The sequence below is a fragment of the Pristiophorus japonicus genome, chromosome 3 (assembly GCF_044704955.1).
Source record: "Pristiophorus japonicus isolate sPriJap1 chromosome 3, sPriJap1.hap1, whole genome shotgun sequence".
Lineage (NCBI taxonomy): Eukaryota > Metazoa > Chordata > Chondrichthyes > Pristiophoridae > Pristiophorus > Pristiophorus japonicus.
Window position 1 is genome coordinate 103,343,121 of NC_091979.1, and position 26,975 is coordinate 103,370,095.

The 26,975-nt window shown below is 46.0% G+C and overlaps 1 protein-coding gene across 1 annotated transcript in view; it reads right to left on the reverse strand.

Annotated features, from left to right (window-relative positions):
- The window catches only part of galnt13 (polypeptide N-acetylgalactosaminyltransferase 13), an 899,812-nt gene that overhangs the window by 132,773 nt on the left and 740,064 nt on the right, over positions 1 to 26,975 (reverse strand). Inside the window, exon 9 of the mRNA XM_070875629.1 lies at positions 10,046 to 10,185. Within this exon, the coding sequence (XP_070731730.1) occupies positions 10,046 to 10,185 (140 nt within the window). The remainder of the gene's footprint in view (positions 1 to 10,045; positions 10,186 to 26,975) is intronic.

A 26,975-nucleotide genomic window follows, 5' to 3' on the forward strand; every position in this document is an offset into this window, starting at 1 on the left:
ATCCCATCTGGTCCTCTTGACTTATCTACTTTAATTATAGCCAGCCTTTCTAGTACCTCGTGTTTATCAACTATCCAGTATCTCAACTACCTCCTCTGTAACGATGACCATAGCAGCATCTTCTTCCTTGGTAAAGACTGATGCAAGGTGCTCATTTAGTACCTCAGCCACGCCCTCTGCCTCCATGCGTAGGTCTCCATTTCGATCCCTAATTGGCCCCACTCCTCCTCTTACGACTCATTTACTATTTATTTGCATATAGAAGCCTTTTGGATTCCCTATAGCTGCCAATCTGTTCTCATACTCTTTCTTTGCCCCTATTATTTCCCCTCTGAGCTTTCTATATTCATCTGGTTCTCACTTGTATTGTCAACCTGACATCTGTCATATGCCCCCTTTTTCTGCTTCATCTTACTCTATCTCTTTCGTCATCCAGGGAGCTCTGGCTTTGGTTGCCCCTTGTTTTCACCTTGTGGGAATGTACCTTGACTGTCTCTTCTTTAAAGGCAGCCCATTGTTCAATTACAGTTTTACCTGCCAATATTTGATTCCAATTTACCTGGGCCAGATCCATTCTCAATCCACTGAAATTTCCTCCAATTAAGTATTTTTACTCTTGCTTGCTCCCTGGATTTTTCTATAGCTAATCTAAACCGTATGATACTGTGATCACAGTTCCCTAAATGTTCCCCTACAGACATTTGCTCTATTTGATCCACCTCATTCCCCAGAACCAGATCCAGCAATGCCTCCTTCCTCATTGGGCCAGAAACGTACTGATCAAGAAAGTTCTCCTGAACACACTTCAGAAATTCTTCCCCCTCTCTGCACTTTACACTATTACTATCCCAGTCTAGATTTGGTTAGTTGAAGTCCCCCACTATCACTACTCTACAGTTCATGCACCTCTCTATAATTTCCCTGCAAATCTGCTCCTCTATATCTGTCCCACTAATTGGCAGTCTATAAAATATGCCTAGTAGTATAATGACACCTCTATTGTTTTGCAACTCTAACAAAATAGATTCTGTCCTTGAACCCTCCAGGACATCCTCTCTCGCCAGCAACTGAGGCCTACCCACCCACAGCCAGCCAGCCTCTCAATCTGGCTGGCTGTGGGCAGGAATCCCAGGCCTCACATTCAAATCAGGGCTGCAGAAAACCCGGCCTCCCAGGTTTGCCGCGCACCTCCGGCCTCCTGCCTCCACCCCGCCTCCCTTGAGAAAACTCCGGCCTAAGTTTCTGTCTTTTAACAGATTTTCGAGGGAACAGGAAGAGCATGAATGGCCCACTGCTGGCCCATCCACATCTCCCTCTCGAGCAATAGCCTCCTCTCCTTTAACACTGAACCTCTGGTTCGGCTCTTAGGTTTTAGCTACTAGATTTCACCTACCCCAGCCCCCAACCCGCATCAGCAACGGTGACTGGATATGTCCAGATAAATAAATGTGGAAATATTTACTTTGCAAGATAAAAAAGACTTGCTTATATAGTGCTTTTCACAACCTCAGAAACCTCAACAGATATGAAAAGCACATGTGTAGCAAAGCTAACATCTGGTAGAGTCTATGGGGCCAAGTTTCGGCCTGAGTTGCTCCTGTTTTTTTGGAGCAACTGGTTTAGAATGGAGTATCTTAGAAATTTGAATTCTCGGCATTTAGTTTGCTCCAGTTCTAGTCAGTTAGAACAGTTTCACTTTGGAACAGAATTTTTTTTTCAAAAGTGTCTGGCCACTTACGCCTGTTTTCAAAGTTTAGGCAGTGAAAACTTACTCGAACCAAACTAACTTAGAATGGAGTAAGTGAAGATTTTTGTACGTTTGAAAAAACCTTGTCTACACTTTAGAAAATCAGGCATAGGTTACAAATTAGGCGTAGGGAATGGAGGGGGTGTGGGGTTTAAAGGGAAGTTTACAAACATTAAACACTTCAGTTTTATAAATAAAGAGCCATCATCAATAATAAATGATAAAACATTAATAAATCAACCAATAAATCAATCAAAAAAAATTAATAAAAATTTTTTAAAAATTTAAAAATCAATAAATAAAAAAAATTCTACTTACCGACTGCAGCACCGGGAGTCCTCCAACAGCGTGCTGGGACGGCCCCCCCAGTGTGTCTCTGTCAGTGTCTCTATCTCTCTGTCTGTCTGTGTGTGTGTCTCTCACTCTCTGTCTGTCAGTGTCTGTGTTTCTGACAGCGAGAGGAGGGGGAGAAGGGGGGTGGGAGGGGGAGGGGGAGAAGGGGGGTGGGAGGGGGAGGGGGAGAAGGGGGGTGGGAGGGGGAGGGGGAGAAGGGGGAGGGGAAGAAGGGGGATGGGAGGAGGAGAGGGGGTGAGAGGAGAGGGGGGAGAGGAAAGGGGGGGAGAGGGGGGAGAAGGAGAGGGGGGAGAGGGGGAGAAGGGAGAGAGGATGGAGGGAGGGGAGGAGAGAGGATGGAGGGAGGGAAGGAGAGAGGAGGGAGGGAGGGAAGGAGAGAGGAGGGAGGGAGGGAGGGAAGGAGAGGGAGGGAGGGAAGGAGAGGGGAGGGAAGGAGAGGGGAGGGAGGGAAGGAGAGAGGAGGGAGGAAAGGAGAGGAGGGAGGGAGGGAAGGAGAGAGGAGGGAGGGAGGGAAGGAGAGAGGGAGGGAAGGAGAGAGGGAGGGAAGGAGAGAGGAGGGAGGGAGAGAAGGAGAGAGGAGGGGAGGAGAGAGGAGGGGAGGAGAGAAGAGAGAGCCGGGAGGGAGGGAAGGAGAGAGGGGGGTGGGGGGGAAGGGAGAGAAGGAGGCTGAACGGCCGGGCCCAAGACTTCGGGCTGGATTTACAGGTAGGTGGCGTTGGGTCTCGAGGGGGGAGTCATGGAGGTCCGGGGAGGGGGGTGGGGGGAGAGTCGCGGAGGTCGGGGGGGAGGGGGGTGGAGAGTCGCGGAGGTCCGGGGTGAGAGAGTCGCGGGGGGAGGGGGGAGGGGTGGGAGAGTCGCGGAGGTCGGGGGGGAGGTGGAGAGAGAGTCGTGGAGGTCGGGGGGGGGGGGAGAGTCGCGGAGGTCGGGGGGGGCGCGGAGGTTGGGTCGGGTCGTGTCGGGGGGGGGAGCGGAGGTCGGGTCGCCGGGCGGGGGGCGGGTGGAAGCAGAGGTCGAGTCGTGGGGGGGGGAGCGGGGGTCGGGTCCGGTCGGGTGGGAGGAGCCTTATCCACACAGCCCCAGTGAGGCTATTCGGCCAGGGCTAGGGGCTGCGTGCTTCCTGCCCCTCCCACAGTTTTGGGCGCCTGGAGCTACTGCACATGCGCGCCCACTGTCGCACGCATGTGCAGAGGTCCCTGCACTGTTTTCAGCGCAGGGACCTCGCTCCGCCCCCCACAGCTCATGCTGCGCTGCGCCCAGCTCCAGAGGACCTGCAGGGAGCCGGAGAATAGGTACGTTTTTTTTAGGCGCACTTTGTGGCGCGAAAAATGGGCGTCCAGGTCTGGGCTGCGCCGTTTTAGGCGCGGCCCGAAACTTGGGCCCTATGATTCTCCAGACATTTCCAGTCACCATCGCAGATATGAAAGCCTTACACTTCAATTGAAACCCAAAAGATATCTTTTGGGTTTCAATTGAAGGGGCTGGAATTCGGCAAGCTGCAAATGGCTCGTTACAGGGAGAAAGAGAAAATAATCTTTCTTCAAGCCTTATACTGGCCTGAAGTGGGCAGAACACATTCGTACAAATGCGCCCATAATAGATGGTGGGGGCTGTACATTTTCATTAACCAAATGCCTACATCTACATTTTTAAAAATTCATTAACAGGATGTGGGCGTCGCTGGCAAGGCGAGCAATAATTACCCATCCCTAATTGCCCTTGAGAAGGTGGTGGTGAGTCACCTTATGCAACTGAGTGGCTTGCTCGGCCATTTCAGAGGGCAGTTAAGAGTCAACCACATTGCTGTGGGTCTGGAGTCACCTATAGGCTAGACTGGGTAAGGACACCAGATTTCTTTCCCTAAAAAGACATTAGTGAACCAAATGGGTTTTTACGAGAGTGTGGTAGTTTCATGGTCACATTACTGATACTAGCTTTTTATTCCAGATTTATTTAATTAATTGAATTTAAATTCTCCAGCTGTTGTGGTTGGATTTGAACTCATATTTCCAGATCATTAGTCCAGATCTTTGGATTACTAGTTAAGTAACATAAGATGCTACTGTATCCGCTATGTGGACTACATGCAGGGGGTTATGGGGAAATTGCCATTTTCTCAATTTTTATCAAGAAATTTTGCACAAATATAATGTATGCCACAGCTAGATTTCAAAATTTGATATTTGTAGTGGTTAAATGGCTAGTTAGCTGCTTGAGAAATGTAAAAAGATTTATAGCTGCATGGTAACCGAGTGGTACTTTGCTTTTCCCACTCACAAAACTGCAATTCTAAAACAAAAAGCAAATCATCATACATTTGGTTGTCGCAGTTGGCAGCACTCTCAGCTCCAACTCAAAAGGTTGTTGGTTCAATCCTTAATCTAAGATGTAAGAGCAACAGGAACAGATCTGGACTATTGATCGAAGTACAAAAGAAAAATTTCTATCTTTTCATAATATAGATATATTGTTTTAAACAGAAATTATTTAATTTTGTAAAACTTACCTGTGCGCAGACAGAGAGGCTGTGACAAGGGATGTGTAGCTGTAGTAGGGTGATGCGGAGGCTCTACAGCTCCACGTGGTGGTAGAGTTCCACCTGTAGGTGTGACAGGGGCCATGACAGCTCATTGTTCAGTTTGAAATGAGAATCCTACTATGGGACCACCTACAGGCATGGCAGGGAATGCTGACAACTGTTGACATATTACCATTGAACAATACCATAGGAAATGCTGGTGCCCACCCACTCATCCTGCAAACCACTGGAATTGCAACCTATGGATTTTCGGGAGACCGTGTCTTTTTATCTTTTCCTTCTAGATGATACACATTCATTAATGTATTTACTACATTTCAAGAATATATAAATGCAAATAAAAATATCTAAATTCAACCCAGTTGTGGATCTTGCTACCACAAGGAGTGATTGAGGGGAATAGCATAGATGCATTTAAGGGGAAGCTAGATAAGTATATGAGGGAGAAAGGAATAGAAAAATATGTTAATAGGGTGAGATGAAATAAATAGAGTGGAAGGAGGTTAGTGTGGAGCATAACCACCAATTTAAGTGTATATAAGGGTTAAGTCATGGCAGGAGAGCTCGGTCGGGTGTTATGCTCCTCCTGTACCATGTGGGAACTCAGGGACACTTCCGGTGTCCCTGACGATTACGTGTGCGGGAAGTGTATCCACCTCCAGCTCCTGACAGACCGCGTTGCGCAGTTGGAGCTGAGGGTGGATTCACTCTGGAGCATCCACGATGCTGAGAATGACGTGAGTATCACGTGTAGCGAGTTGGTCGTACCACAGGGAAAGGGTCCACAGCCAGATAGGGAATGGAAGACCAACAGGAAGAGCAGTGCAAGGAAGGTAGTGCAGGAGTCCCCTGTGGTCATCCCCCTGCAAAACAGATACACTGCTTTGGGTACTGTTGAGGGGGATGACTCATCAGGGGAGGGCAGCAGCAGCCAAGTTCATGGCACCGTGGCTGGCTCTGCTGCACAGGAGGGCAGGAAAAAGAGTGGGAGAGCAATAGTGATTGGGGATTCAATGGTGAGGGGAATAGATAGGCGTTTCTGCGGCCGCAACCGAGACTCCAGGATGGTATGTTGCCTCCCTGGTGCAAGGGTCAAGGATGTCTCGGAGCGGGTGCAGGACATTCTAAAAAAAGGGAGGGAGAACAGCCAGTTGTCGTGGTGCACATTGGTACCAACGACATAGGTAAAAAGAGGGATGAGGTCCTATGAAACGAATTTAAGGAGCTAGGAGCTAAATTAAAAAGTAGGACCTCAAAAGTAGTAATCTCGGGATTGCTACCAGTGCCACGTGATAGTCAGAGTAGGAATCGCAAGATAGCGCAGATGAATACGTGGCTTGAGCAGTGGTGCAACAGGGAGGGATTGAAATTCCTGGGGCATTGGAACCGGTTCTGGGGGAGGTGGGACTAGTACAAACCGGACGGTCTGCACCTGGGCAGGACCGGAACCAATGTCCTAGGGGGAGTGTTTGCTAGTGCTGTTGGGGAGGATTTAAACTGATATGGCAGGGGGATGGGAACCAATGCAGGGAGACAGAGGGAAACAAAAAGGAGGCAAAAGCAAAAGACAGAAAGGAGATGAGGAAAAGTGGAGGGCAGAGAAACCCAAGGCAAAGAACAAAAAGGGCCACTGTACAGCAAAATTCTAAAAGGACAAAGGGTGTTAAAAGAACAAGCCTGAAGGCTTTGTGTCTTAATGCAAGGAGTATCCGCAATAAAGTGGATGAATTAACTGTGCAAATAGATGTTAACAAATATGATGTGATTGGGATTACGGAGACGTGGCTCCAGGATGATCAGGGCTGGGAACTCAACATCCAGGGGTATTCAACATTCAGGAAAGATAGAATAAAAGGAAAAGGAGGTGGGGTAGCATTGCTGCCTAAGGAGCAAATTAAGGCAATAGTTCGGAAGGACATTAGCTTGGATGATGTGGAATCTATATGGGTAGAGCTGCAGAATACCAAAGGACAAAAAACGTTAGTGGGAGTTGTGTACAGACCTCCAAACAGTAGTAGTGATGTTGGGGAGGGCATCAAACATGAAATTAGGGGTGCGTGCAATAAAGGTGCAGCAGTTATAATGGGTGACTTTAATATGCACATAGATTGGGTTAACCAAACTGGAAGCAATACGGTAGAGGAGGATTTCCTGGAGTGCATAAGGGATGGTTTTTTAGACCAATATGTCGAGGAACCAACTAGGGGGGAGGCCATCTTAGACTGGGTGTTGTGTAATGAGAGAGGATTAATTAGCAATCTCGTTGTGCGAGGCCCCTTGGGGAAGAGTGACCATAATATGGTGGAATTCTGCATTAGGATGGAGAATGAAACAGTTAATTCAGAGACCATGGTCCAGAACTTAAAGAAGGGTAACTTTGAAGGTATGAGGCGTGAATTGGCTAGGATAGATTGGCGAATGATACTGAAGGGGTTGACTGTGGATGGGCAATGGCAGACATTTAGAGACCGCATGGATGAACTACAACAATTGTACATTCCTGTCTGTCGTAAAAATAAAAAAGGGAAGGTGGCTCAACCGTGGCTATCAAGGGAAATCAGGGATAGCATTAAAGCCAAGGAAGTGGCATACAAATTGGCCAGAAATAGCAGAGAACCCGGGGACTGGGAGAAATTTAGAACTCAGTAGAGGAGGACAAAGGGTTTGATTAGGGCAGGGAAAATGGAGTACGAGAAGAAGCTTGCAGGGAACATTAAGACGGATTGCAAAAGTTTCTATAGATATGTAAAGAGAAAAAGGTTAGTAAAGACAAACGTAGGTCCCCTGCAGTCAGAATCAGGGGAAGTCATAACGGGGAACAAAGAAATGGCGGACCAATTGAACAAGTACTTTGGTTCGGTATTCACTGAGGAGGACACAAACAACCTTCCGGATATAAAAGGGGTCGGAGGGTCTAGTAAGGAGGGGGAACTGAGGGAAATCCTTATTAGTCGGGAAATTGTGTTGGGGAAATTGATGGGATTGAAGGCCGATAAATCCCCAGGGCCTGATGGACTGCATCCCAGAGTACTTAAGGAGGTGGCCTTGGAAATAGTGGATGCATTGACAGTCATTTTCCAACATTCCATTGACTCTGGATCAGTTCCTATGGAGTGGAGGGTAGCCAATGTAACCCCACTTTTTAAAAAAGGAGGGAGAGAGAAAACAGGGAATTACAGACCGGTCAGCCTGACATCGGTAGTGGGTAAAATGATGGAATCAATTATTAAGGATGTCATCGCAGTGCATTTGGAAAGAGGTAATATGATAGGTCCAAGTCAGCATGGATTTGTGAAAGGGAAATCATGCTTGACAAATCTTCTGGAATTTTTTGAGGATGTTTCCAGTAGAGTGGACAAGGGAGAACCAGTTGATGTGGTATATTTGGACTTTCAGAAGGCTTTCGACAAGGTCCCACACAAGAGATTAATGTGCAAAGTTAAAGCACATGGGATTGGGGGTAGTGTGCTGACATGGATTGAGAACTGGTTGTCAGACAGGAAGCAAAGAGTAGGAGTAAATGGGGACTTTTCAGAATGGCAGGCAGTGACTAGTGGGGTACCGCAAGGTTCTGTGCTGGGGCCCCAGCTGTTTACACTGTACATTAATGATTTAGACGAGGGGATTAAATGTAGTATCTCCAAATTTGCGGATGACACTAAGTTGGGTGGCAGTGTGAGCTGCAAGGAGGATTCTATGAGGCTGCAGAGCGACTTGGATAGGTTAGGTGAGTGGGCAAATGCATGGCAGATGAAGTATAATGTGGATAAATGTGAGGTTATCCACTTTGGTGGTAAAAACAGAGAGACAGACTATTATCTGAATGGTGACAGATTAGGAAAAGGGCAGGTGCAAAGAGACCTGGGTGTCATGGTACATCAGTCATTGAAGGTTGGCATGCAGGTACAGCAGGCGGTTAAGAAAGCAAATGGCATGTTGGCCTTCATAGCGAGGGGATTTGAGTACAAGGGCAGGGAGGTGTTGCTACAATTGTACAGGGCCTTGGTGAGGCCACACCTGGAGTATTGTGTACAGTTTTGGTCTCCTAACCTGAGGAAGGACATTCTTGCTATTGAGGGAGTGCAGCGAAGGTTCACCAGACTGATTCCCGGGATGGCGGGACTGACCTATCAAGAAAGACTGGATCAACTGGGCTTGTATTCACTGGAGTTCAGAAGAATGAGAGGGGACCTCATAGAAACGTTTAAAATTCTGACGGGGTTAGACAGGTTAGATGCAGGAAGAATGTTCCCAATGTTGGGGAAGTCCAGAACCAGGGGACACAGTCTAAGGATAAGGGGGAAGCCATTTCGGACCGAGATGAGGAGGAATTTCTTCACCCAGAGAGTGGTGAACCTGTGGAATTCTCTACCACAGAAAGTTGTTGAGGCCAATTCACTAAATATATTCAAAAAGGAGTTAGATGAAGTCCTTACTACTAGGGGGATCAAGGGGTATGGTGAGAAAGCAGGAATGGGGTACTGAAGTTGCATGTTCAGCCATGAACTCATTGAATGGCGGTGCAGGCTAGAAGGGCCGAATGGCCTACTCCTGCACCTATTTTCTATGTTTCTATGTTTCTACCAGCATAGACCGAATGGCCTGTTTCTATGCTGTAAATTCTATGGGCCAGAACCTGGTGGCCTTACTGCCCACTGCCGCTGGCTGCTGCCGAGTTTTTTGGGCTGTCTGCCCTCGATGCCAGTTTCCGCCGGCGGGAGGGGAAGACCGCTGGGAACCGCCCGCAAGGTACGTAAATGTCCTCCCGCTCACCGAGCTGCCATTTTGGTGCGGGCGGGAGTCGCAGCAGCAGGGGGAAGGCAGGTCTAACCCCAACGGTAAGTAAGAAGATCTGCAAAAAAAGGTTAGTGAACTTCTTTTATTTTTTTTTTCAGCGATTTATGTGGATGGGGTCCCCTAAAGTTGTTTCAGTGGGTTTTTTTTGTGTGTAAGTTTTTATTTTTAGCTGTCCCCCCCTCCCGCTCGCCCAGGGCCCGACTCAATCCTCGACGGTACTTTGGCGAGGATTGCATTTGCCGCTAAGATTAGGAACTCCCGCCCACTGCCGCCCAGATTCATGGCCTTAGTTGTTTTTTTGCCACTGGGCGATACTGGTATATCTGTCAGAGGGATCTTCATGGCAAAGTACCGCCAGGTCTCTCGGCGGTCCTTTGGGCGGCACTTGGGCAAGCCTTAGCTTTCACCAAGTTCGGGCCCTATGTAATTCTATGTATTTCAAGCCAGAACACGAATCAAGTACAAAACTTGTCCTGGGACAAGTGTGTCAGAACAGAACAATATTAGTGTTTTGCCCGAATTCACAGAATTTTAGAAAAATCCTTATTTATTACTAAGAAACATGTTAATAACGATTACCAAGGAGAAAGAAAAATGCTTAAGATTCCTACCTCACCAAGTAAGTAGTAATGCCTTGGGATTTGGGAGTCAGGATAAATATTTTCCAAGTACCATGAGAAAGATTTACACTTCAGTCTTTCTCTCAGGCCTCTTCTGGCTGACACGTCCCCATAATCCACTTTAACAACACCTAGAAGTACAAAGACACAGATTGTATAAAGTTATTGGTGTTGGTTTAAAAAGTGTTACTGTAATGGAAAGCACATCTGTGTCCTACGACTATAACCTGTAATTAGGAAGAAATACACAAAACCAGTCAAGTTAGGGAGGGATAAAATGAGATGGAAACTTTAGTTTGAGACTAGTGGATCCACAGAACAAAAAATACAAAGATGCAAAGAAATAAAAAGCAGATGTCCTTATTTGCAATGAGCCGGTACTGAACTTTAAACTGATATTGGGATTGACATAGAATTCCAAAACCTCTGTAGTTAATTCCATCCAGCTGAAGATGGAACGCACCTAAGAAGTTCTTTCCAGCTAGTGGACTTTGAGCCTCTAATGGCAGCTTTATAACAGGAACAAATGAGAATATCTCTGTTAGGGATTTATATATAATATTTCTTGTCCTTTTAGTAGTAATCTCCCATTCTCCTAACCTTCACATCCAAAAGTGATAAACTGAAAACTCGATAAAATACTAAGGAAAGAAAGAAACAAAGGTGTTTCTTGCATATGATAAATCGTCATCATATACTATTGTTTCCTGCATTTCTGAGAAATAGGACGTCTGTGTTCAAAACCTATTCTTTTTGTTTTCTGCTTGTGTGTTTTATATAATCAGAGCAATCACAAATGCTGCTTTGAATATACAATAAATCCCATTTTACCATTATGTAAGCGTCAGTTTGGCTTACTCAGTAGCACTCTCCTCTGAGTCTGAAGATTGTGGGCTCAAGCAACAGTCCAGGTCTTGAGGCCATAGTCTAGACTGTCACTTCAGTGCAGTACTTAGAGAATTAAACATTGTCAGAGGTGCCAGCTTTTAAATTAAATGTTAAACCAAATTCCCATTTGCTTGTTCAGATGGACATTAGAAAAAAAACAGCTGTTATTTTTGAAAAAAGAGCAGGGAGTTCTCTGGGTGTCTTGGCCAACATTCCTCCCTCACACAACTCTTTTGATAGGAGACAAAAATAAACATTAGTTCTGGGGGACACTCCAGACACTTTTCAACTGCCCTTTTTTTTGTGTTTTAAAAATTTTTTTGGGGGGCATTAAAATCATAAATTTTACAAGTGCCCCCTATAAAAGGGGAGGGGGCATTAAAACAAATTAAACTTTAAAACATATAAAATCAAATTAAAATTTGGTTGCCGGGGGTAACGATGCACTCCAGTCCCTCCGAAGCCCACCTCTCGCGGAAGGCCGCGAGCGTACCGGTGGACACCGCATGCTCCATCTCTAAGGACACCCTGGCCCGGATGTAGGCAGTCAGGCTGAACGACTCCCTCGACCGCCCGCTGCCTGGACCAGCTGATGGCACCCTTGGCCGTGCCCAGGAGCAGTCCTACGAGGAGGCCTTCGGATCTACCCGCTCCCCTCCGCACAGAGTGCCCAAAGATCAGGAGTGTGGGACTGAAGTGCAGCCAGAATTTCAGGAGCAGCCCCTTTAAATAATGAAACAGGGGCTGCAACCTTGCACACTCTATAAAAATGTGGAACACGGACTCTTCCAGACCGCAGAAATTGCAGGCAGCCTGGGAGCCTGTGAACCGGCTTAAAACTTTATTGCACGGGACTGCTCCATGCACCACCCTCCAGGCCAAGTCCCCGATAAATAGTGGGAGGACTCCTTCGTAGAGTGCACTCCATCGGGGACCCCCGCCTCCTCCGGACGGCAAAATGGTACGCCATGGCGTGTCCGGACGGCCGGCGAGGATGGCAAGGTTGAGAGTGTGCAGGAGCAGCCCGTACAGGAAACCCCTCCGCGCGGAACTGAAAGGCACGGAGGGGATATCCCCGAGGCGGCTCAAGTTGTGAGGCGCCGGCCCCCGAGGGAGGTTCCGGGGTTTGGCACCGATGAGGAATTCCATCCGGACGGGGGTCAGTTCGGACGGGATCACCCCATGTGCTTGAGCCTCCTCGACACACCTAACGGAGTCAGGGCCCAGCGCTGTTTTTAGCGACTCGATGTCATCGGCTGCGCGGCGGACGTCGGCCCAGTTTAGGCACCGTGTCAGCACGTCTGGCGCCATCCAGCCCGCTCCTCCGCCATCGAGCAGGTCCCTGATCACCTCGCCAGCCACAGCCCTCTCGTCCGCTTGCCACCTAAAACCTCGGTCGTGGAGGTATGGATTCATGAGCAGCGGCTTCTGCAGGACAGCCGCCACTCCAGATGGTGGAGAGCTGCGCTTGGTGGAAACTTTGTTCCAGACCCTGATGAGTTCCTGGTAAAAGACAGGCAGCCTTCTTGTCTTTTACCTGACGGCGGTCACAAACAGGAGCTGCGTGTCGTAATTGAGGCTGTATTGCTGGCGGAAGAAATACGTCGCCAGCGCATCCTCCCTCACACAACTCTTTTTGGGGCAAACATAAACATTAAATCACGTGCCCCCCGATCTGGGGGACACTCCAAACATTTCCAAAGCCCTTTTTTTTTGTTTATTTTTTGGTTTTTTTTGTATTTTTGTAGTTTTTTTTAATTGTTTTTTTTTGGGCTCTAAAACCATAATTTACAAGTGCCCCCTATAAAAGGGGAGGGGGACACTAAGAAACCGGCAATTAAAACAAATTAAACTTTAAAACATATAATTTCAAATTAAAATTTGGTTGCCGGGGGTAACAATGCACTCCAGCCCTTCCGGCGCCCACCTCTCGCAGAAGGCCGCGAGCGTACCGGTGGATCCTCCCTCACACAACAGCACTCAAAAAAAATCCAGCTTCACTGGTCATTCGTCTGATTAAATGCTTGTGGGGAAATAATTGACTTTTTCCAGCCAGACTTAATTGGATAGTTCAGCAATGTAAGCTGAATTAAAACAGACCCATTTGGGGTGGTAATTTGAATTAACCAATAATTCCATTTAATTGGTTCAAATTACACAGCAGACTTTCAACAGGACGCATTGTTTGTATGATTCAAATCAAATTATCAGGTAATTTCAAATGGAAAGAAGTGGGCAGCAGAGCAGATTGAGCAAAATTCAGCAATGGCAGTCGAAGGCAAAAGAGTCAGCAGGCAAAACCACTGAAGACAGCTAAAAGGCAGCAAAACCAAAGGTGTACATCTAGGTGCTATAGCACTATGTTTGGTGTGAACTGTAAATTTGCAACACATGGGAACAGATGATACAATATCTCAGCAAAGAGTCAAATAAAGTAGGCATATTCTAGTCCACCACAGTAATCTCAGTGAACTAAAAGCAAAATACTGATGTTGCTGGAAATCTGTGAATTGAAGGTAGTAATTGCAGTTTTGAAATTTAAAAAAGATTGCATACCAACAGGAGTAGGCCATTTAATTCCTCAAGCCTGTTCCGCCATTCTATTACATCATGGCTGATTTGTACCTCAACTATATTTACCCACCTTTTCTCCATATCCCTTGAGATCCTTACCTAATAAAAATCGATCAATCTCAATCTTGAAAATTTTAATTGACGCAGCATTCACAGCTATTTGGGGGAAGTGAGTTTCAGATTTCCACTACCCTTTATGTAAAGAAAATGCTTCCTGATTTTACTTACTTTGGCACTAATTTTTGGATTATGGTTCTTGTTCTGGATTCCCTCACCAGAGGACATAATTTCTCCGAATCTATTATTGAATCGCTTTATCATTTTACCATCTCTATTAGAGCATCCTTCAACCGTCTAACCTAATTTTTTGCAATCTGTCCTAATAATTTAATCCTCGGTATCATTCTGATGAATGCGCTGTACTCCATCCAAGGCCAATTTATCTTTCCTGAGATGCGGTGCTCAAAACTGAACACAGTACTTCAGATGGGATCTAACCAAGGTTCTGCACAACTGAAGCAACACTGCCTCACTTTTGTATTCCAATCCCCTTGAACTAAAGGTCAATATTCCATTAGCTTTTACAACCTCCAGATTAGTAACCTGTCCTCTTTAACAATTAAGGCCAGAGGTGGGAAACACAAGACATACTTGCCCCAATATTAGCTCGGAGGGAGCAGGATGGCTGTTTTGTGGTCAGGTCAGGTCCTGCCGAATTTAATGGCAGGACCTGATTAACATTTTTCATCTGTTTCCTGGCTGCAGCTGGCTATCAGATGGGTAAGCTTTAGGCACCAGGTCCCAGCCAGGGAGGGAGGGATGGAAAAGCTGGAGTGGGGAGGAAATCAGAGGCCTCGGAGGGAGGGGGGGTGGGGTTGGAGATCAGTGGCCTTGGAGGCAGATTGGAGGTGTGGGTGGGGCAATCAGAAGGGCTGTGGAGGGGGTTGTAGATTGGAAGAGTCAGGTCGGGAGATCGGAAGGTCAATGGTGGGGTGGGGGTAGGCGGGGGAGTGATTGGAAGAGTCGGTGGTAGATCGGAGGCCAGAGCTGGGTCATGCAGGGAAGGGAGGGAAGGATCTGGAAGAATGGGGGTGGGAGGGGAAAGTGTAAAATCATGGCCCAGCAGGGGGTGTCCATTCATGGGTGGGGGGCTGGGGGGGTGATGGACGTGGAAGCAGGTACGTTGGATCTAGCAGGTAAGTGGAAAGACATTTACCTGCTGGATCCAACAGTCCTCGACTCCCTTTCGCTGCCGGGTTTCCCGAGGCCCAGGAAACCCGATTGACTAGGGCTAAATTTAAAATGGACATTAAAATTGAGGCATGCAGCATATTTAAATGACCAAAGCGTCTCCTGCAAGAAGGTTGATCGCCTGCCTGCCCCTCGTCCCGCTTCCGTTAAAACCGAAAGTGGACAGGTTTGAGGCGGGTTGCGTTCGGATTTGAGATTGTTACATTTTAATATCCCAGCCGACCCAAAATCACCCATTTTGGAAGTTAAATTCCCCTCACTAAGTTTAAATGGATGAACAGTACTAAATAGTGAGGAGAAGAATAACAAAGGTGGAATTTATTGTGGGATTACTTTACATAGGATTGACTGCAGGTAGGGGCTGTAATGAGGCCCATATATGCTCTGGGTGTAGCCTCCAATATCAATCCATGTCTTTGGAACTTACAAATTCCCTGTTGCGGTATACTTCAGTGTGGTGCACTGGCAGAATTTGCGGGTACATTAGATGAGCACAACATTGCAAATTTGGCCCTTTCAACTACAACAAACCAAGGGCCCAAACTTGGTCAAAGCCAAGGCCTGCCCAAGTGCCGTCCAAAGGACAGCCAATGGCCGGTGAGAGACCGGGTGGTACTTTGCCAGGAAGATCCCTCTGAAAGAGATGGCAGTACCGCCTGGCGGCAAAATAACGGCTTACTCCGTCATTCTGGGCAGCAGTGGGCGGGAGCTCTCAATCTCGGCGACAAAGGCGATCATCGCCAAAGTGCCTCCGAGGATTGAGTCGGGCCCGGGGTGGGTGGAAACAGTGAAAAATAAAAATCTTCACAAAAAAACCCACCAGAACACCCTCAGAGGACCCCATACAGGTAAAACGGTGACATTTTTTTAAAAAACATGTTCACTAACCTTTTTTTGCAGGTCTTCTTACTTACCCTTGGGGTTAGACCTGCCTCCACGCAACGGTCCTTCCCCCTGCTGCTGCTGACTTCCTCCCGCAGCAATATGGCAGCTCAGCAGGCGGGAGGTCACTTACACGACTTGGCTGTCAGCGGGCGGTTCCCAGCGGTACTCCCCTCTTGCCGGCAGCAGACCAAGAGGAATCTGTCACCGAGGGGAGAATGGCGAAAAAACTCAGCAGCAGTGGACGGTATGGCCACCAATTTCGGGCCCCAAGTTCTTCTGTATTTCAAGTCCGTAACATCAGAAAAAAATAAGATAGGAATGAAATACGAATGCTGCTCTGGAAATACCATGAGTTTCTAATAACTCAACCCTTACAGCCATGTGATGAAACCTCCCAGAATATGTCCGACTAGAGTTGGCAACACTAGGCCTGTATCTAGGAGATTTCTTGGGCTACTCTGGGAATTCTGACCTTATAAGGCGTCAATGGTACTCTCCAACTAAGAGCTGGCACAGGTTCTGTTTAGGTGTTCGAGAAGCCTCAAACACTTAGCAGGCAAAGGTAATCAATCTCAGAGAGGATCAATTACCTTATTTTACAGGATTTCTAGCTTCTGTTGGAGCTGAAGATTTTCTTTTGCTGAATTTTCCTTTTGTCAGGAAATGCCTCAGATCACATCAATCGCAGCGGCAATGGGCCTCTTCACCTTTCAAGGGCAGATCGAGGCATGCACCGTTGAAGCATCTTGCAAGTGCTGGTAGCCTTCTTGGCCATTATAATGATCACTTCCCTGCAACTTGGGAATGGAGTCCGTGTCCACCACCACAGGTGAACAAGGGCTCCCACTTTGCCGCACTTGCGCTTCCAGGCCTATATTATCCAAGATATTCTAATTTGGTTTAATTTCATTTGAATTAACTAAAATTGTATATTTCTTTGCAGCTCAACTGAATCCTGGATAACAGTGACGTACTGAAACTCATATATATTAATTATACTTCTGTATTTTCATGTTTTAAGTGGGAAAGTATTAGTTTCATTAGTCATGAAACATGAAAAGTAACCAATGCGTGAATTGAATCATTATTTCATTTAGAATTACAAACAAGAAAGCAGAACATTCAACATTAAGATTTCAAAGGGTTTCATCTTCTCCACTCTACGGGCCCAAAAATCTAGTTGCTCCGTTTTTTTTTTGGAGCAACTAGATTTTTTAGGAGTATCTTAAAAATCGCAATTCTGCCCATTTAATTTGCTCCAGTGTAAGTGAGTTAATTAGGTTTTTTTTTGTTTAGCTTTTTTTTCAACTTATGCCTGTTTTGGCCATTTAAGCAAGTTTAGACAGCTAAAAGTTACTCCAAACTAACTTAGGCCAGTGTATGTGGCCACTTGTGGCTGCACAGAAAAACCTTGCGGTGAGTTAAGAAATCCGCGCAGGTAGCCAGAGATGGGGGGGCGGGGGGGGGGTGGAGGGAAGTGAGAGGACCTTGCAAAGCACTAGACACCTTCACAACAACAGTAAAGAAGCATAAGTAAATTTAAAGCACCAAGCACTAAACAAAGCAATACATTTAAAGTACCAAGCACTAAGCAAAGCACAAAAATAAGCATTCAATAACAAATAAAAAATTCAAGGAAGCTGAGAGGACCTGCACCTAGCATCAAGACTTATAAAGTACTAAACAAAGCACAAAAAGTAATAAATAATTAATTAACAAATAAAAAATAGAAGGAACCCTGGACCTAAAGCACCAAGACCAAAGTAATAAGCAATCAATCAATCAATAACAAATAAAAACAAAGTAACCTTGTCCAAACTACTCATACACAGTCCCTTTCAGTACCTTCAATAGCATTCTTTTGCTGGCTCCTACTTTATTCTAACCAATGGCATATAAATACTCAGCACACTGTATAGACCAAGTGCAGTGCACTTACTCCATCCATTGTGTGGCCTTGTGAACATTGCCAGCATGATTTGTCTCAATGCTTCCCATTTGTTTCAGACATTGGACATCTAACCTATCCCAATCTATTTCTTCTAAACTGATTCCCTTGTGGAAAACATCAGCATACCAGCTGCAGGGTTTCACTGACAACCTGCTGGGGTTCTGGTTCTCTGAGATTTCCTTTGACTGGTGTGGCTGGATAAGGCAGCGGGCCGCCAATGAGAGAGCCCATTCGGCCAGGGCTAGGGGCGGCGTGCTTCGGGCCCCTTCCACACAGCCCGCAGAGCATACGCAGAGAATGTGGGGGCGAGGAGCTACTGCACATGTGCGCACACTCTAGCTCCGCCCCCCCCCCGCTTGTGCTGCGCCACGCCAAGACCTGCGACATTCTAAAGAGCGAGGAAAATACCGAGGTAAGTTTTCGGCGCCGTTTTTCATCTGCAAAGTTGGCGCACCTCACTGGAGGGGCAAAGTTGGGCCCTACAAAACAAACTGAACCAGGTTTCCATTTGGCACTGTCTTTATATATCACTGTAATAGTGCTCATTGGAGGTTAAAAATTTAGATCTCAACAGTCAGCCAGTATGCACTTGGATACTTACTTTGAAGAATGCTGCTCAAATCATTTATATTGCAAGAAGATAGAACTTTGAAACCTAAAACAACAGCTGTTTGGAAAACTCTGAAGAAATTTGCAGGCCTCTGATGTTGGACCCTCTCTTTCAACTGTTTGAACTGCTGCTTCTTGCTTCTGCTGCACAAGCACACCTGATGTTTCTGTTGTTTATGTTCCTTTAATGCTGCTGTTTGCCTGCTGATCTGGCTCCTCTGGCGTTCCCCTGGCCCAACAACCTCTGTCCCAACTTTTGAGCTCCACACAGACTCTGAACTCACTAATATCATCAGTGACCCCAGTTTTTCTGATCTCCACATGACCCTGTTACCTACAAGCTCCTGGGAAATCATGATTCCTCTGCAGCCAGAGTGTTTTGCTGCTCGCCAGGTCCTTTCCTCACCAAATTCTCGTCCTTGCAGTCTGCCTTTTGCCTCTGCAGTGATTGCACTCTCCCCACCCATACCAACATCTTTGGCCTCTACACCATAGTTAACTATACCCCAATGCCCTCACAAGTGCCTCTGGCATTCAAACTTCCTCCAACTCCTGCAAAAAAGATTTACAAGGATGATACCAGAACTGCGAGGTTATACATTTGGGTAAGAAAAATAAGGAGGTCACATATTACTTGGAAAATAAGAATCAAATGAAGTAGAGGAGCAAAGGGATCTGGGAGTACAAATACACAAATCAGTACAAGTTGTGACACAGGTCAAGAAGACCATAAAAGTAAACCAAGCACTAGGGTTTATTTTTAGAGGGATAGAATTGAAAAGTAGAAAAGTTATGCTAAACTTGCATTGAGCTTTCATTAGACCACACTTGAAATACTGTGTGCAATTCTGAACGCAATATTATAAAAAGAGTATAGAGGCACTGGAAAGGGGACAAAAGATTTACAAGGATGATAATAGAATTGCGAGGTTATATCTATCAGGAAAGGATGAACAGGCTGGGTCTCTTTTCTCTTGAAAAGAGAGGGCTGAGGGGTGACCCAAGAGAGGTCTTTAAAATTATAAAAGGTTTTGATAGAGTAGATACAGAGAGAATGTTTCCACTTGTGGGGAAGAGCAAAACTAGAGGCCATCAATATATGGTAGTCATCAGCAAATTAAATAGGGAATTTAGAAGAAACTTGGTGGTGCGAATGTGGAACTCGCTATAATAGGGAGCAGTTGAGGCGAATAGTAAAGATACATTTAAGAGGACGCTAAATAAGCATATGAGGGAGAAAGGAATAGAGGGTTATGCTGATAGAGTTAGATGAGGAAGGATGGGGTGGAGGCTCGAGTGGAGCATAAACGCTGACATAGTCTAGTTGGGCCAAATGGCCTGATTCTGTGTTGTATATTCTATGTAATTCTATCTAACTCTACTTGGTGATGACAATGATGGCTCCATTAATCCCCAACAACATTTCTCACCTTTCTTCCCATTAGATCTTGGAAGGTCGTCCACCACTACTGTTTCCCCAGTACAGCAACCACTTCCGATGCCTCAAGTCCACAGCGCTCAACTGGCCTGGCTGTCCATCATCAAAAATGGCTTGTCCACATCAAGCTCCAATGTTGCTTGCTTTTCACAGCCAAATTCTTATATGACTCTAAGATTACTCTGGGCAGTCAGAACAAATCCAAACTTCCCATCACAACTAACCATCTCCTCTGAACTTTCCCACTGTACTCTCCATCTTTACTTTGAATACCAAATGTAAAGAGATTGTAAATTGCTTGATTGCCTAAAATCAAGATAATCTGTGTTGGTGTTTATTGTCTCCACCGACCCCTTCCCTCTTCTCAGCTACAGCACTCCTCTGACTGAGGCTGCAGCTCCCTTACTCCACAATTTCCCCCCATCTCACCACCAACCTTTGCTAAACTTACCTTGCCCATGAAGCCTAACATCTGGTTCCTCAGCCCCAGCCCATCCCAACTCCTAATCACTCATATTCATTAGCTTCATATGAGCCGATTTCATCAACTTGTTCCTATCCTCTGCCACAATCCCTACATCCTTAAAAAGCATTGCCATTAACCTCATCCTCAAAAAATTCTCCACATCCATTTGAACTGCTACTCCCTCTTCAACCTTCCTTTGTTTTGTAAAGTACCAGACTGGATCATTGCCTTGCAATTAGGCTCCGACCTCTCCTACCATTCCCTTTTTGAGTCTCAGGCTTCCACAGCACTGAGAATACTGAGTGGACCATTAAATAACTGACGAGGCTCCATGAACATCCCCATCCTCAATGATGGCGGAGCCAGCATGAGAGTGCAAAAGACAAGGCTGAAGCATTTGCAAACGTATTCAGCCAGAAGTGGCGAATGGATGATCCATCTCGGCCTCCTCCAGAGGTTCCCACCATCACAGAAGCCAGTATTCAGCCAATTCGATTCACTCCACGTGATAACAACAGCTGTGTGCACTGGATGCAACAATGACTTTGGGCCCCGACAATATCCTGGCTGTCGTGCTGAAGACATGTGCTCCAGAACTAGCCATGCCTCTAGCCAAGCTGTTCCAGTTCAGCTACAACACTAGCATCTACCTGACAATATGGAATACTGCCCAGCATTTGACCAAGTGTGGCATCAAGGAGCCATAGTAAAATTGAAGTCAAAGGGAATCAGGGGAAAGACTCTCCACTGGCTCCAAGAAAGAAAGACTTGGATTTGCATAGCGCCTTTCATGGCTACTGGACATCTCAAAGCGCTTTACAGCCAATGAAGTACTTTTGGAGTGTAGCCACTGTTGTAATGTGGGAAATGCAGCCAATTTGCTCACAAGCAAGCTCCTACAAACAGCAATGTGATAATGACCAGATCATCTATTTTTTTGTTATGTTGATTGAGGGATAAATATTGGCATGGACACTGGGGATAGCTCCCTGCTCTTCTTCGAAATAGTCACATCAAGCACAAAGATCTGATAGCCATTGCAGAGATGTGGTTGCAAGGTGACCAAGGCTGGGAACCCAATATTCAGGGGTACTTGACAATTCGGAAAAATAGATAGAAATGAAAAGGAGGTGGGGTAGCTCTGTTAATAAAGAATGAGATCAGTGCAGTCATAAGAAATGATATTGGCTCAGAAGATCAAGATGCAGAATCAGTTTGGGTGGAGATAATAAATAATAAAGGGAAGAAGTCTTTAGTGGGAGTAGTCTATCATCATCATCATAGGCGGTCCCTTGAACGAGGCTGACTTGCTTCCATGAGAGTTCACAGATGTTTCAATGAAGGATCTGATGTTCCAGTCCTGAACTCCAGTTGAAGGGGTGGAAGATGCCTGTGTGTGGATTTTTTTTAATGTGTGGTGACCGTTGCACATCAGCCACCACATGGGCTCAGCAGAGCTAGGCCTTTATCCAGTGGCAAGGGTTGAACCAGGATAACTGGAGACCTGCTCTGTTGCACGGACCTAGTGCACACACATATCGCAGTGTGGGCTGGCCTGTGCTGCACCTGGGCCCTCGGCTCTTCTGGGCCCCATACACTCATTCGCCGTACTTTCGTCCACGATGTTGCAACATATATAACAATATCACGCTCACCATGAACAGTATGCTGGAATCCACACTGTTGCATAAAGAAATAACTGTGTGAGGTCACTGCTGTTCAAGTTATATTTGGCAATGGTATGGCTGAAGTGTGACAAATTCATAAATATATTTGTGTAAACTAGTCACTATAGGCCCCCTAACAGTAGTTGCACTGTTGGACGGAGTATAAATCAAGGAATAACGGAGGCTTGTAAGATAGGAACGGCAATAATCATGGGCGATTTTAATCTTCATATTGTTTGGACATATCAAATTGGCCAAAGTAGCCTTGAGGAAGAGTTCATAGAGTGTATCCGGGATGGTTTCCTTTAACAGTACATTGCGGAACCAATCAGGGAGCAGGCTAGCTTAGATCTGTACTGTGTAATGAGACAGGATAAATAAATGATCTAATAGTAAAGGATCCTCTAGGAAAGAGTGCTCATAGCATGGTTGAATTTCAAATTCAGTTGGAGGGTGAGAAAGTCGGATCTCAAACCAGTGTCCTGATCCTAAATCAATGTGATTACAAAGGTATGAATGCAGAGTTGGCTAAAGTGGACTGGGAAAATAGGTTAAAGTGTAAGATAGATTAAAGTATGGGACAGTTGATAAGCAGTGGCAGACATTTAAGGAGATATTTCATAACTCGCAATAAAAATATATTCCAGTGAGAAGAAAAGAGCTTAAGGGAGAACCATCTATGGCTAACTAACGAAGTAAAGGATGGTATCAAATTGAAAACAAAAGTATACAAAGTGGCGAAGATAAGTCGGAGACCAGAGGATTGGGAAATTTTTAAAAACTTGCAAAGGACGACTAAAAAAATAATAAAGAGAAGGAAGATATATTATGAGAGTAAACTAGCAAGAAATATAAAAACAGATAGTAATAGCTTCAACAGGTATATAAAAAGGAAGAGAGTAGCTAAAGTAAATATTGATCCCTTAGAGGATGAGACTGGGGAATTAATAATCGGGAACAGGGAAATGGCAGAGACTTTGAACAAATATTTTGTATCGATCGTCACAGTAGAAGACACTAAAAACATCCCAAAAGTGGATAATCAAGGGGCTACAGGGAGGCAGGAACTTAATACAATCATTGTCACTAAAGAAAAAGTACTCGGTAAAATAATGGGATTAAAACTGGATAAGTCCCCTGGACCTGATGGCTTGCATCCTAGGATCTTAAAAGAAATGGCTGCAGAGATAGTGGATGCATTAGTTGTAATCTACCAAAATTCCCTGGATTCTGGAGAGATCCCAGTGGATTGGAAACCCGCAAATGTAACGCCTCTATTTAAAAAAGGAGGGAGACAGAAAGCAGGAAACTATAGACAAATTAGCCGAACATCTGTCGTTAGGAAAATGCTGGGAGTCCATTATTAAGGAAGCAGTAACAGGACATTTGGAAAAATATAACAGTCAAGCAGAGTCAGCATGGTTTTCTGAAAGGGAAATCATGTTTGACAAATTTACTGGAGTTCTTTGAGGATGTAACAAGCAGGGTGGATAAGGAGGAACCAGTGGATGTGGTGTATTTGGATTTCCAGAAGGCATTCGATAAGGTGCCACAAAAAAAGCTACTGCACAAGATAAAAGCTCATTGGGTTGGGGGTAATATATTAACATGGATAGAGGATTGGCTAAGTAACAGAAAACAGAGTCGGGAAAAATGGGTCATTTTCCAGTTGGCAAACGATAACTAGTGCGGTGCCCCAGGGATCGGTGCTGGGGCCTCAATTATTCACAATCTATATTAATGACTTGGATGAAGGGACCGAGTGTAATGTAGCTAAGTTTGCTGATGATACAAAGATGGGTGGAAAAGCAAGTTGTGAGGAGGACACAAAAAATCTGCAAAGGGATATAGACAGGCTAAGTGAGTGGGCAAAAATTTGGCAGATGGACTATAATGTGGGAAAGTGTGAGGTTATCCACTTTAGCAGAAAAAATAAAAAAGCAAATTATTATTTAAATGGAGAGAAATTACAAAATGCTGTAGTACAGTGGGACCTGGGGGTCCTTGTGCATGAAACACAAAAAGTTAGCATGCAGGTACAGCAAGTAATCAGGAAGGCAAATGGAATGTTGGCCTTTATTGCAAAGTGGATGGAGTATAAACGGAGGGAAGTCTTGCTACAACTGTACAAGGTATTGCTGAAGCCACACCTAGAGTCATCATCATCATCAGAGGCAGTCCCTCAGAATCGAGGAAGACTTGCTTCCACTCTTAAAATGAGTTCTTAGGTGGCTGAACAATCCAATACGAGAACCACAGTCTCTGTCACAGGTGGGACAGATAGTCACTGAGAGAAGGGGTGGGTGGGACTGGTTCGCCGCACACTCTTTCCGCTACCTGCACTTGATTTCTGCATACTCTCGGTGATGACACTTGAGGTGCTCAGTGCCCTCCCAGATGCACTTCCTCCACTTAGGGCGGTCTTTGGCCAGGGACTCCCAGGAGTCAGATGCACTTTATCAGGGAGGCTTTGTGGGTGCCCTTGTAACGTTTCCTCTGCCCACCTTTGGCTTGTTTGCCGTGAATGAGTTCTGAGTAGAGCGCTTGCTTTGGGAGTTTCGTGTCTGGCATGCGAACAATGTGGCCTGCCCAGCGGAGCTGATCAAGTGTGGTCAGTGTTTTAATGCTGGGGATGTTGGCCTGGTTGAGGATGCTAATGTTGGTGCGTCTGTTCTCCCAGAGGATTTGTAGGATCTTGCGGAGACATCATTGGTGGTATTTCTCCAGCAATTTGAGGTGTCTACTACACCTAGAGTACTGTGTACTGTGTACAGTTTTGGTCTCCTTATTTAAGGAGGGATATACATGCATTGGAGGCAGTTCAGAGAATGTTCACTAGCTTGATTCCTGAGATTAAGGGGTTGTCAGGTGAAGAAAGGTTGAGCAGGTTGGGCCTATACTCCTTGGAGTTTAGAAGAATGAGAGGTAATCTTATTGAAACATATAAGATTCTGAGGGGACTTGACAGGGTAGAGAGGGCAGAGAGAATGTTTCCCCTCATGAGTGAATCTAGAACTGGGGGCATAGTTTCAGAATAAGGGGTCGCCCATTTAGAACTGAGATGAGGAGGACTTTCTTCCCAGACGGTTGTAAAGCTATGGAATTCTCTGTCCCAGAAAGCTGTGGAGGCTGGGTCATTGAATATATTTAAGGTGGAGATAGACAGATCTTTGAGCGATAAGGGAGTGATGGGCTATGGGAAGCGGGCAGGGAAGTGTAGCTGAGCCCAGGGTCAGATAAGCCATGATCTTATTAAATGGCGGAGCAGGCGCCAGGGACCAAATGGCCTACTCCTGCTCCTATTTCTTATGTTTTTATGTAAAGAAGACGGTTGTGGTTGTTGGAGGCCAATCATCTCAGCCCGAGGACGTCACTGCAGGAGTTCCTCAGGGCAGTGTCCTAGGCCCAACTATTTTCAGCTGCTTCATCAATGACCTTCCCGCCATCATAAGATCTGAAATGGGGATGTTCGCTGATGATTGCACAGTGCTCAGTTCCACCCGAGGTTTATGAAACCCTGAAAATGTGCTTGTTCCAACTAAGCCGAAGGACACACCACTGAAAGAGGTTCTAACCAATCAGCACTACAGTCCTGAGCCCCTGGAAATTGCTGAGTTATAATTTTCGAATACACGATCAATTAAATGACGAGGGTATCAATGAGTATATTGTGGGCTGGATTTTTGGCTCCCTTGTGCCTCTGGTAGCACCCCGGAGGGCAATATAGGGTGTCTGAAGGCCTAACTGCGAGTGGCCAGCTTTTACCACCCGGCCGGCAAATTCGGCTCAAGGTTTGCGGCAGTATAAAAACTTACCATCCCGCCCTCTAGTTTCAATGCGATCATGATGTCAATTGGCGTGCAATGCTCTGCTAGCACCATGATCTTATTAAATGGCGCAGCAGGCTCCAGGGGCCCTGGCTACAAAATTAGACCCTAACGCCGCATTATACGTCCACCCCAAGTGATGCCTGAAAATCCATGGTCAAGTAGGCAGTATTTGCTGCATATTTAAATTGAGGGAGAAGGATCCTAAATCACAGGCCACATTGACTGCAACAGTTGTGCACCTGAGTGAAGCTCAGACTTTAAATCGATAGTTTTATCTGTCATTACAGTGGCCTTACAATTTCAGTGAAAGAATTTAATGTGGGCATTACTAGTTCACCAGCATATCATGCTCCATGCTATTGCTAGGCAGAGTCAGGATAGAAGCAGGTCTCTTGGCCATGTCGGCTCACAGATGAGGAGAGGCCGAAGACGTCTGGTGAGGAGGCCTTACCCGCCATGGGTTTACAGTCAGCAACGCTCATACCTTCAGCTCTCTGAGGAGCAGTGTGCGAGAAGGCTGCGCTTCCGATAGGAAGTGCTGACAGAGATATGCCATCTTCTACTGGCAGACCTACAGCCTTACAGTGCCAACACGACTGCACTGCCCGTTGCAGTGAAATTGACTGTGGCCTTCTATGCATCCGGGCTCCTTCCATGCTGCAGCAGGGGACATATGCAGCATCTCTCAACACGTTGCACATCGTTGCATTTGCCACGTCACAAAGGCTCTGTATGGCCACAGAGTGGATTTCATAAAGTTCCCAATGAACTGCGAGAGCCAGAATGAGTGGGCATGTGGGTTTGGCAGAATTGCGGGCTTCCATAGAGTTCAAGGAACCATTGGCTGTACACATGTGACCTTGCAAGCACCATTACACAATTCAGAGGTATTCAGAAACCGAAATGGATACCATTCCCTAAACTGGTGTGCAACCACATGCAGCGCATCCTCAAGTGAATGCCCGCTATCCAGGGAGCACACAAGATGCATTCATCTTGCATGAGAGCAGTGTATCATGATTGTTTCAGCCATCAAGGGAATGGTGCATCTGGCTGCTCGAGGACAAAGGATATGGCCTAGCCACTTGGCTCATGAACCCACTCCCCAACCCTACCACAGTACAATGAGAGCCATGCAGCCACCCGCAACACTGTCGAACAGACAATTGGGGTGCTCAAGCAGCGATTCCGACTTGGCCTACAATAAGAGCAAGAAGAAGGGTTGAGTAACTGTGCACCTCGTCTTGTGCCTTCCATAGAAGAATAGTTGCCACTGTGCGGAAGTGTAAATGTGTTCAGTACAATCTGTGTGGCTGGTGACTGACCCTGTGGAAAAACTGGGAGGAGGCTCAGAGTGACGTT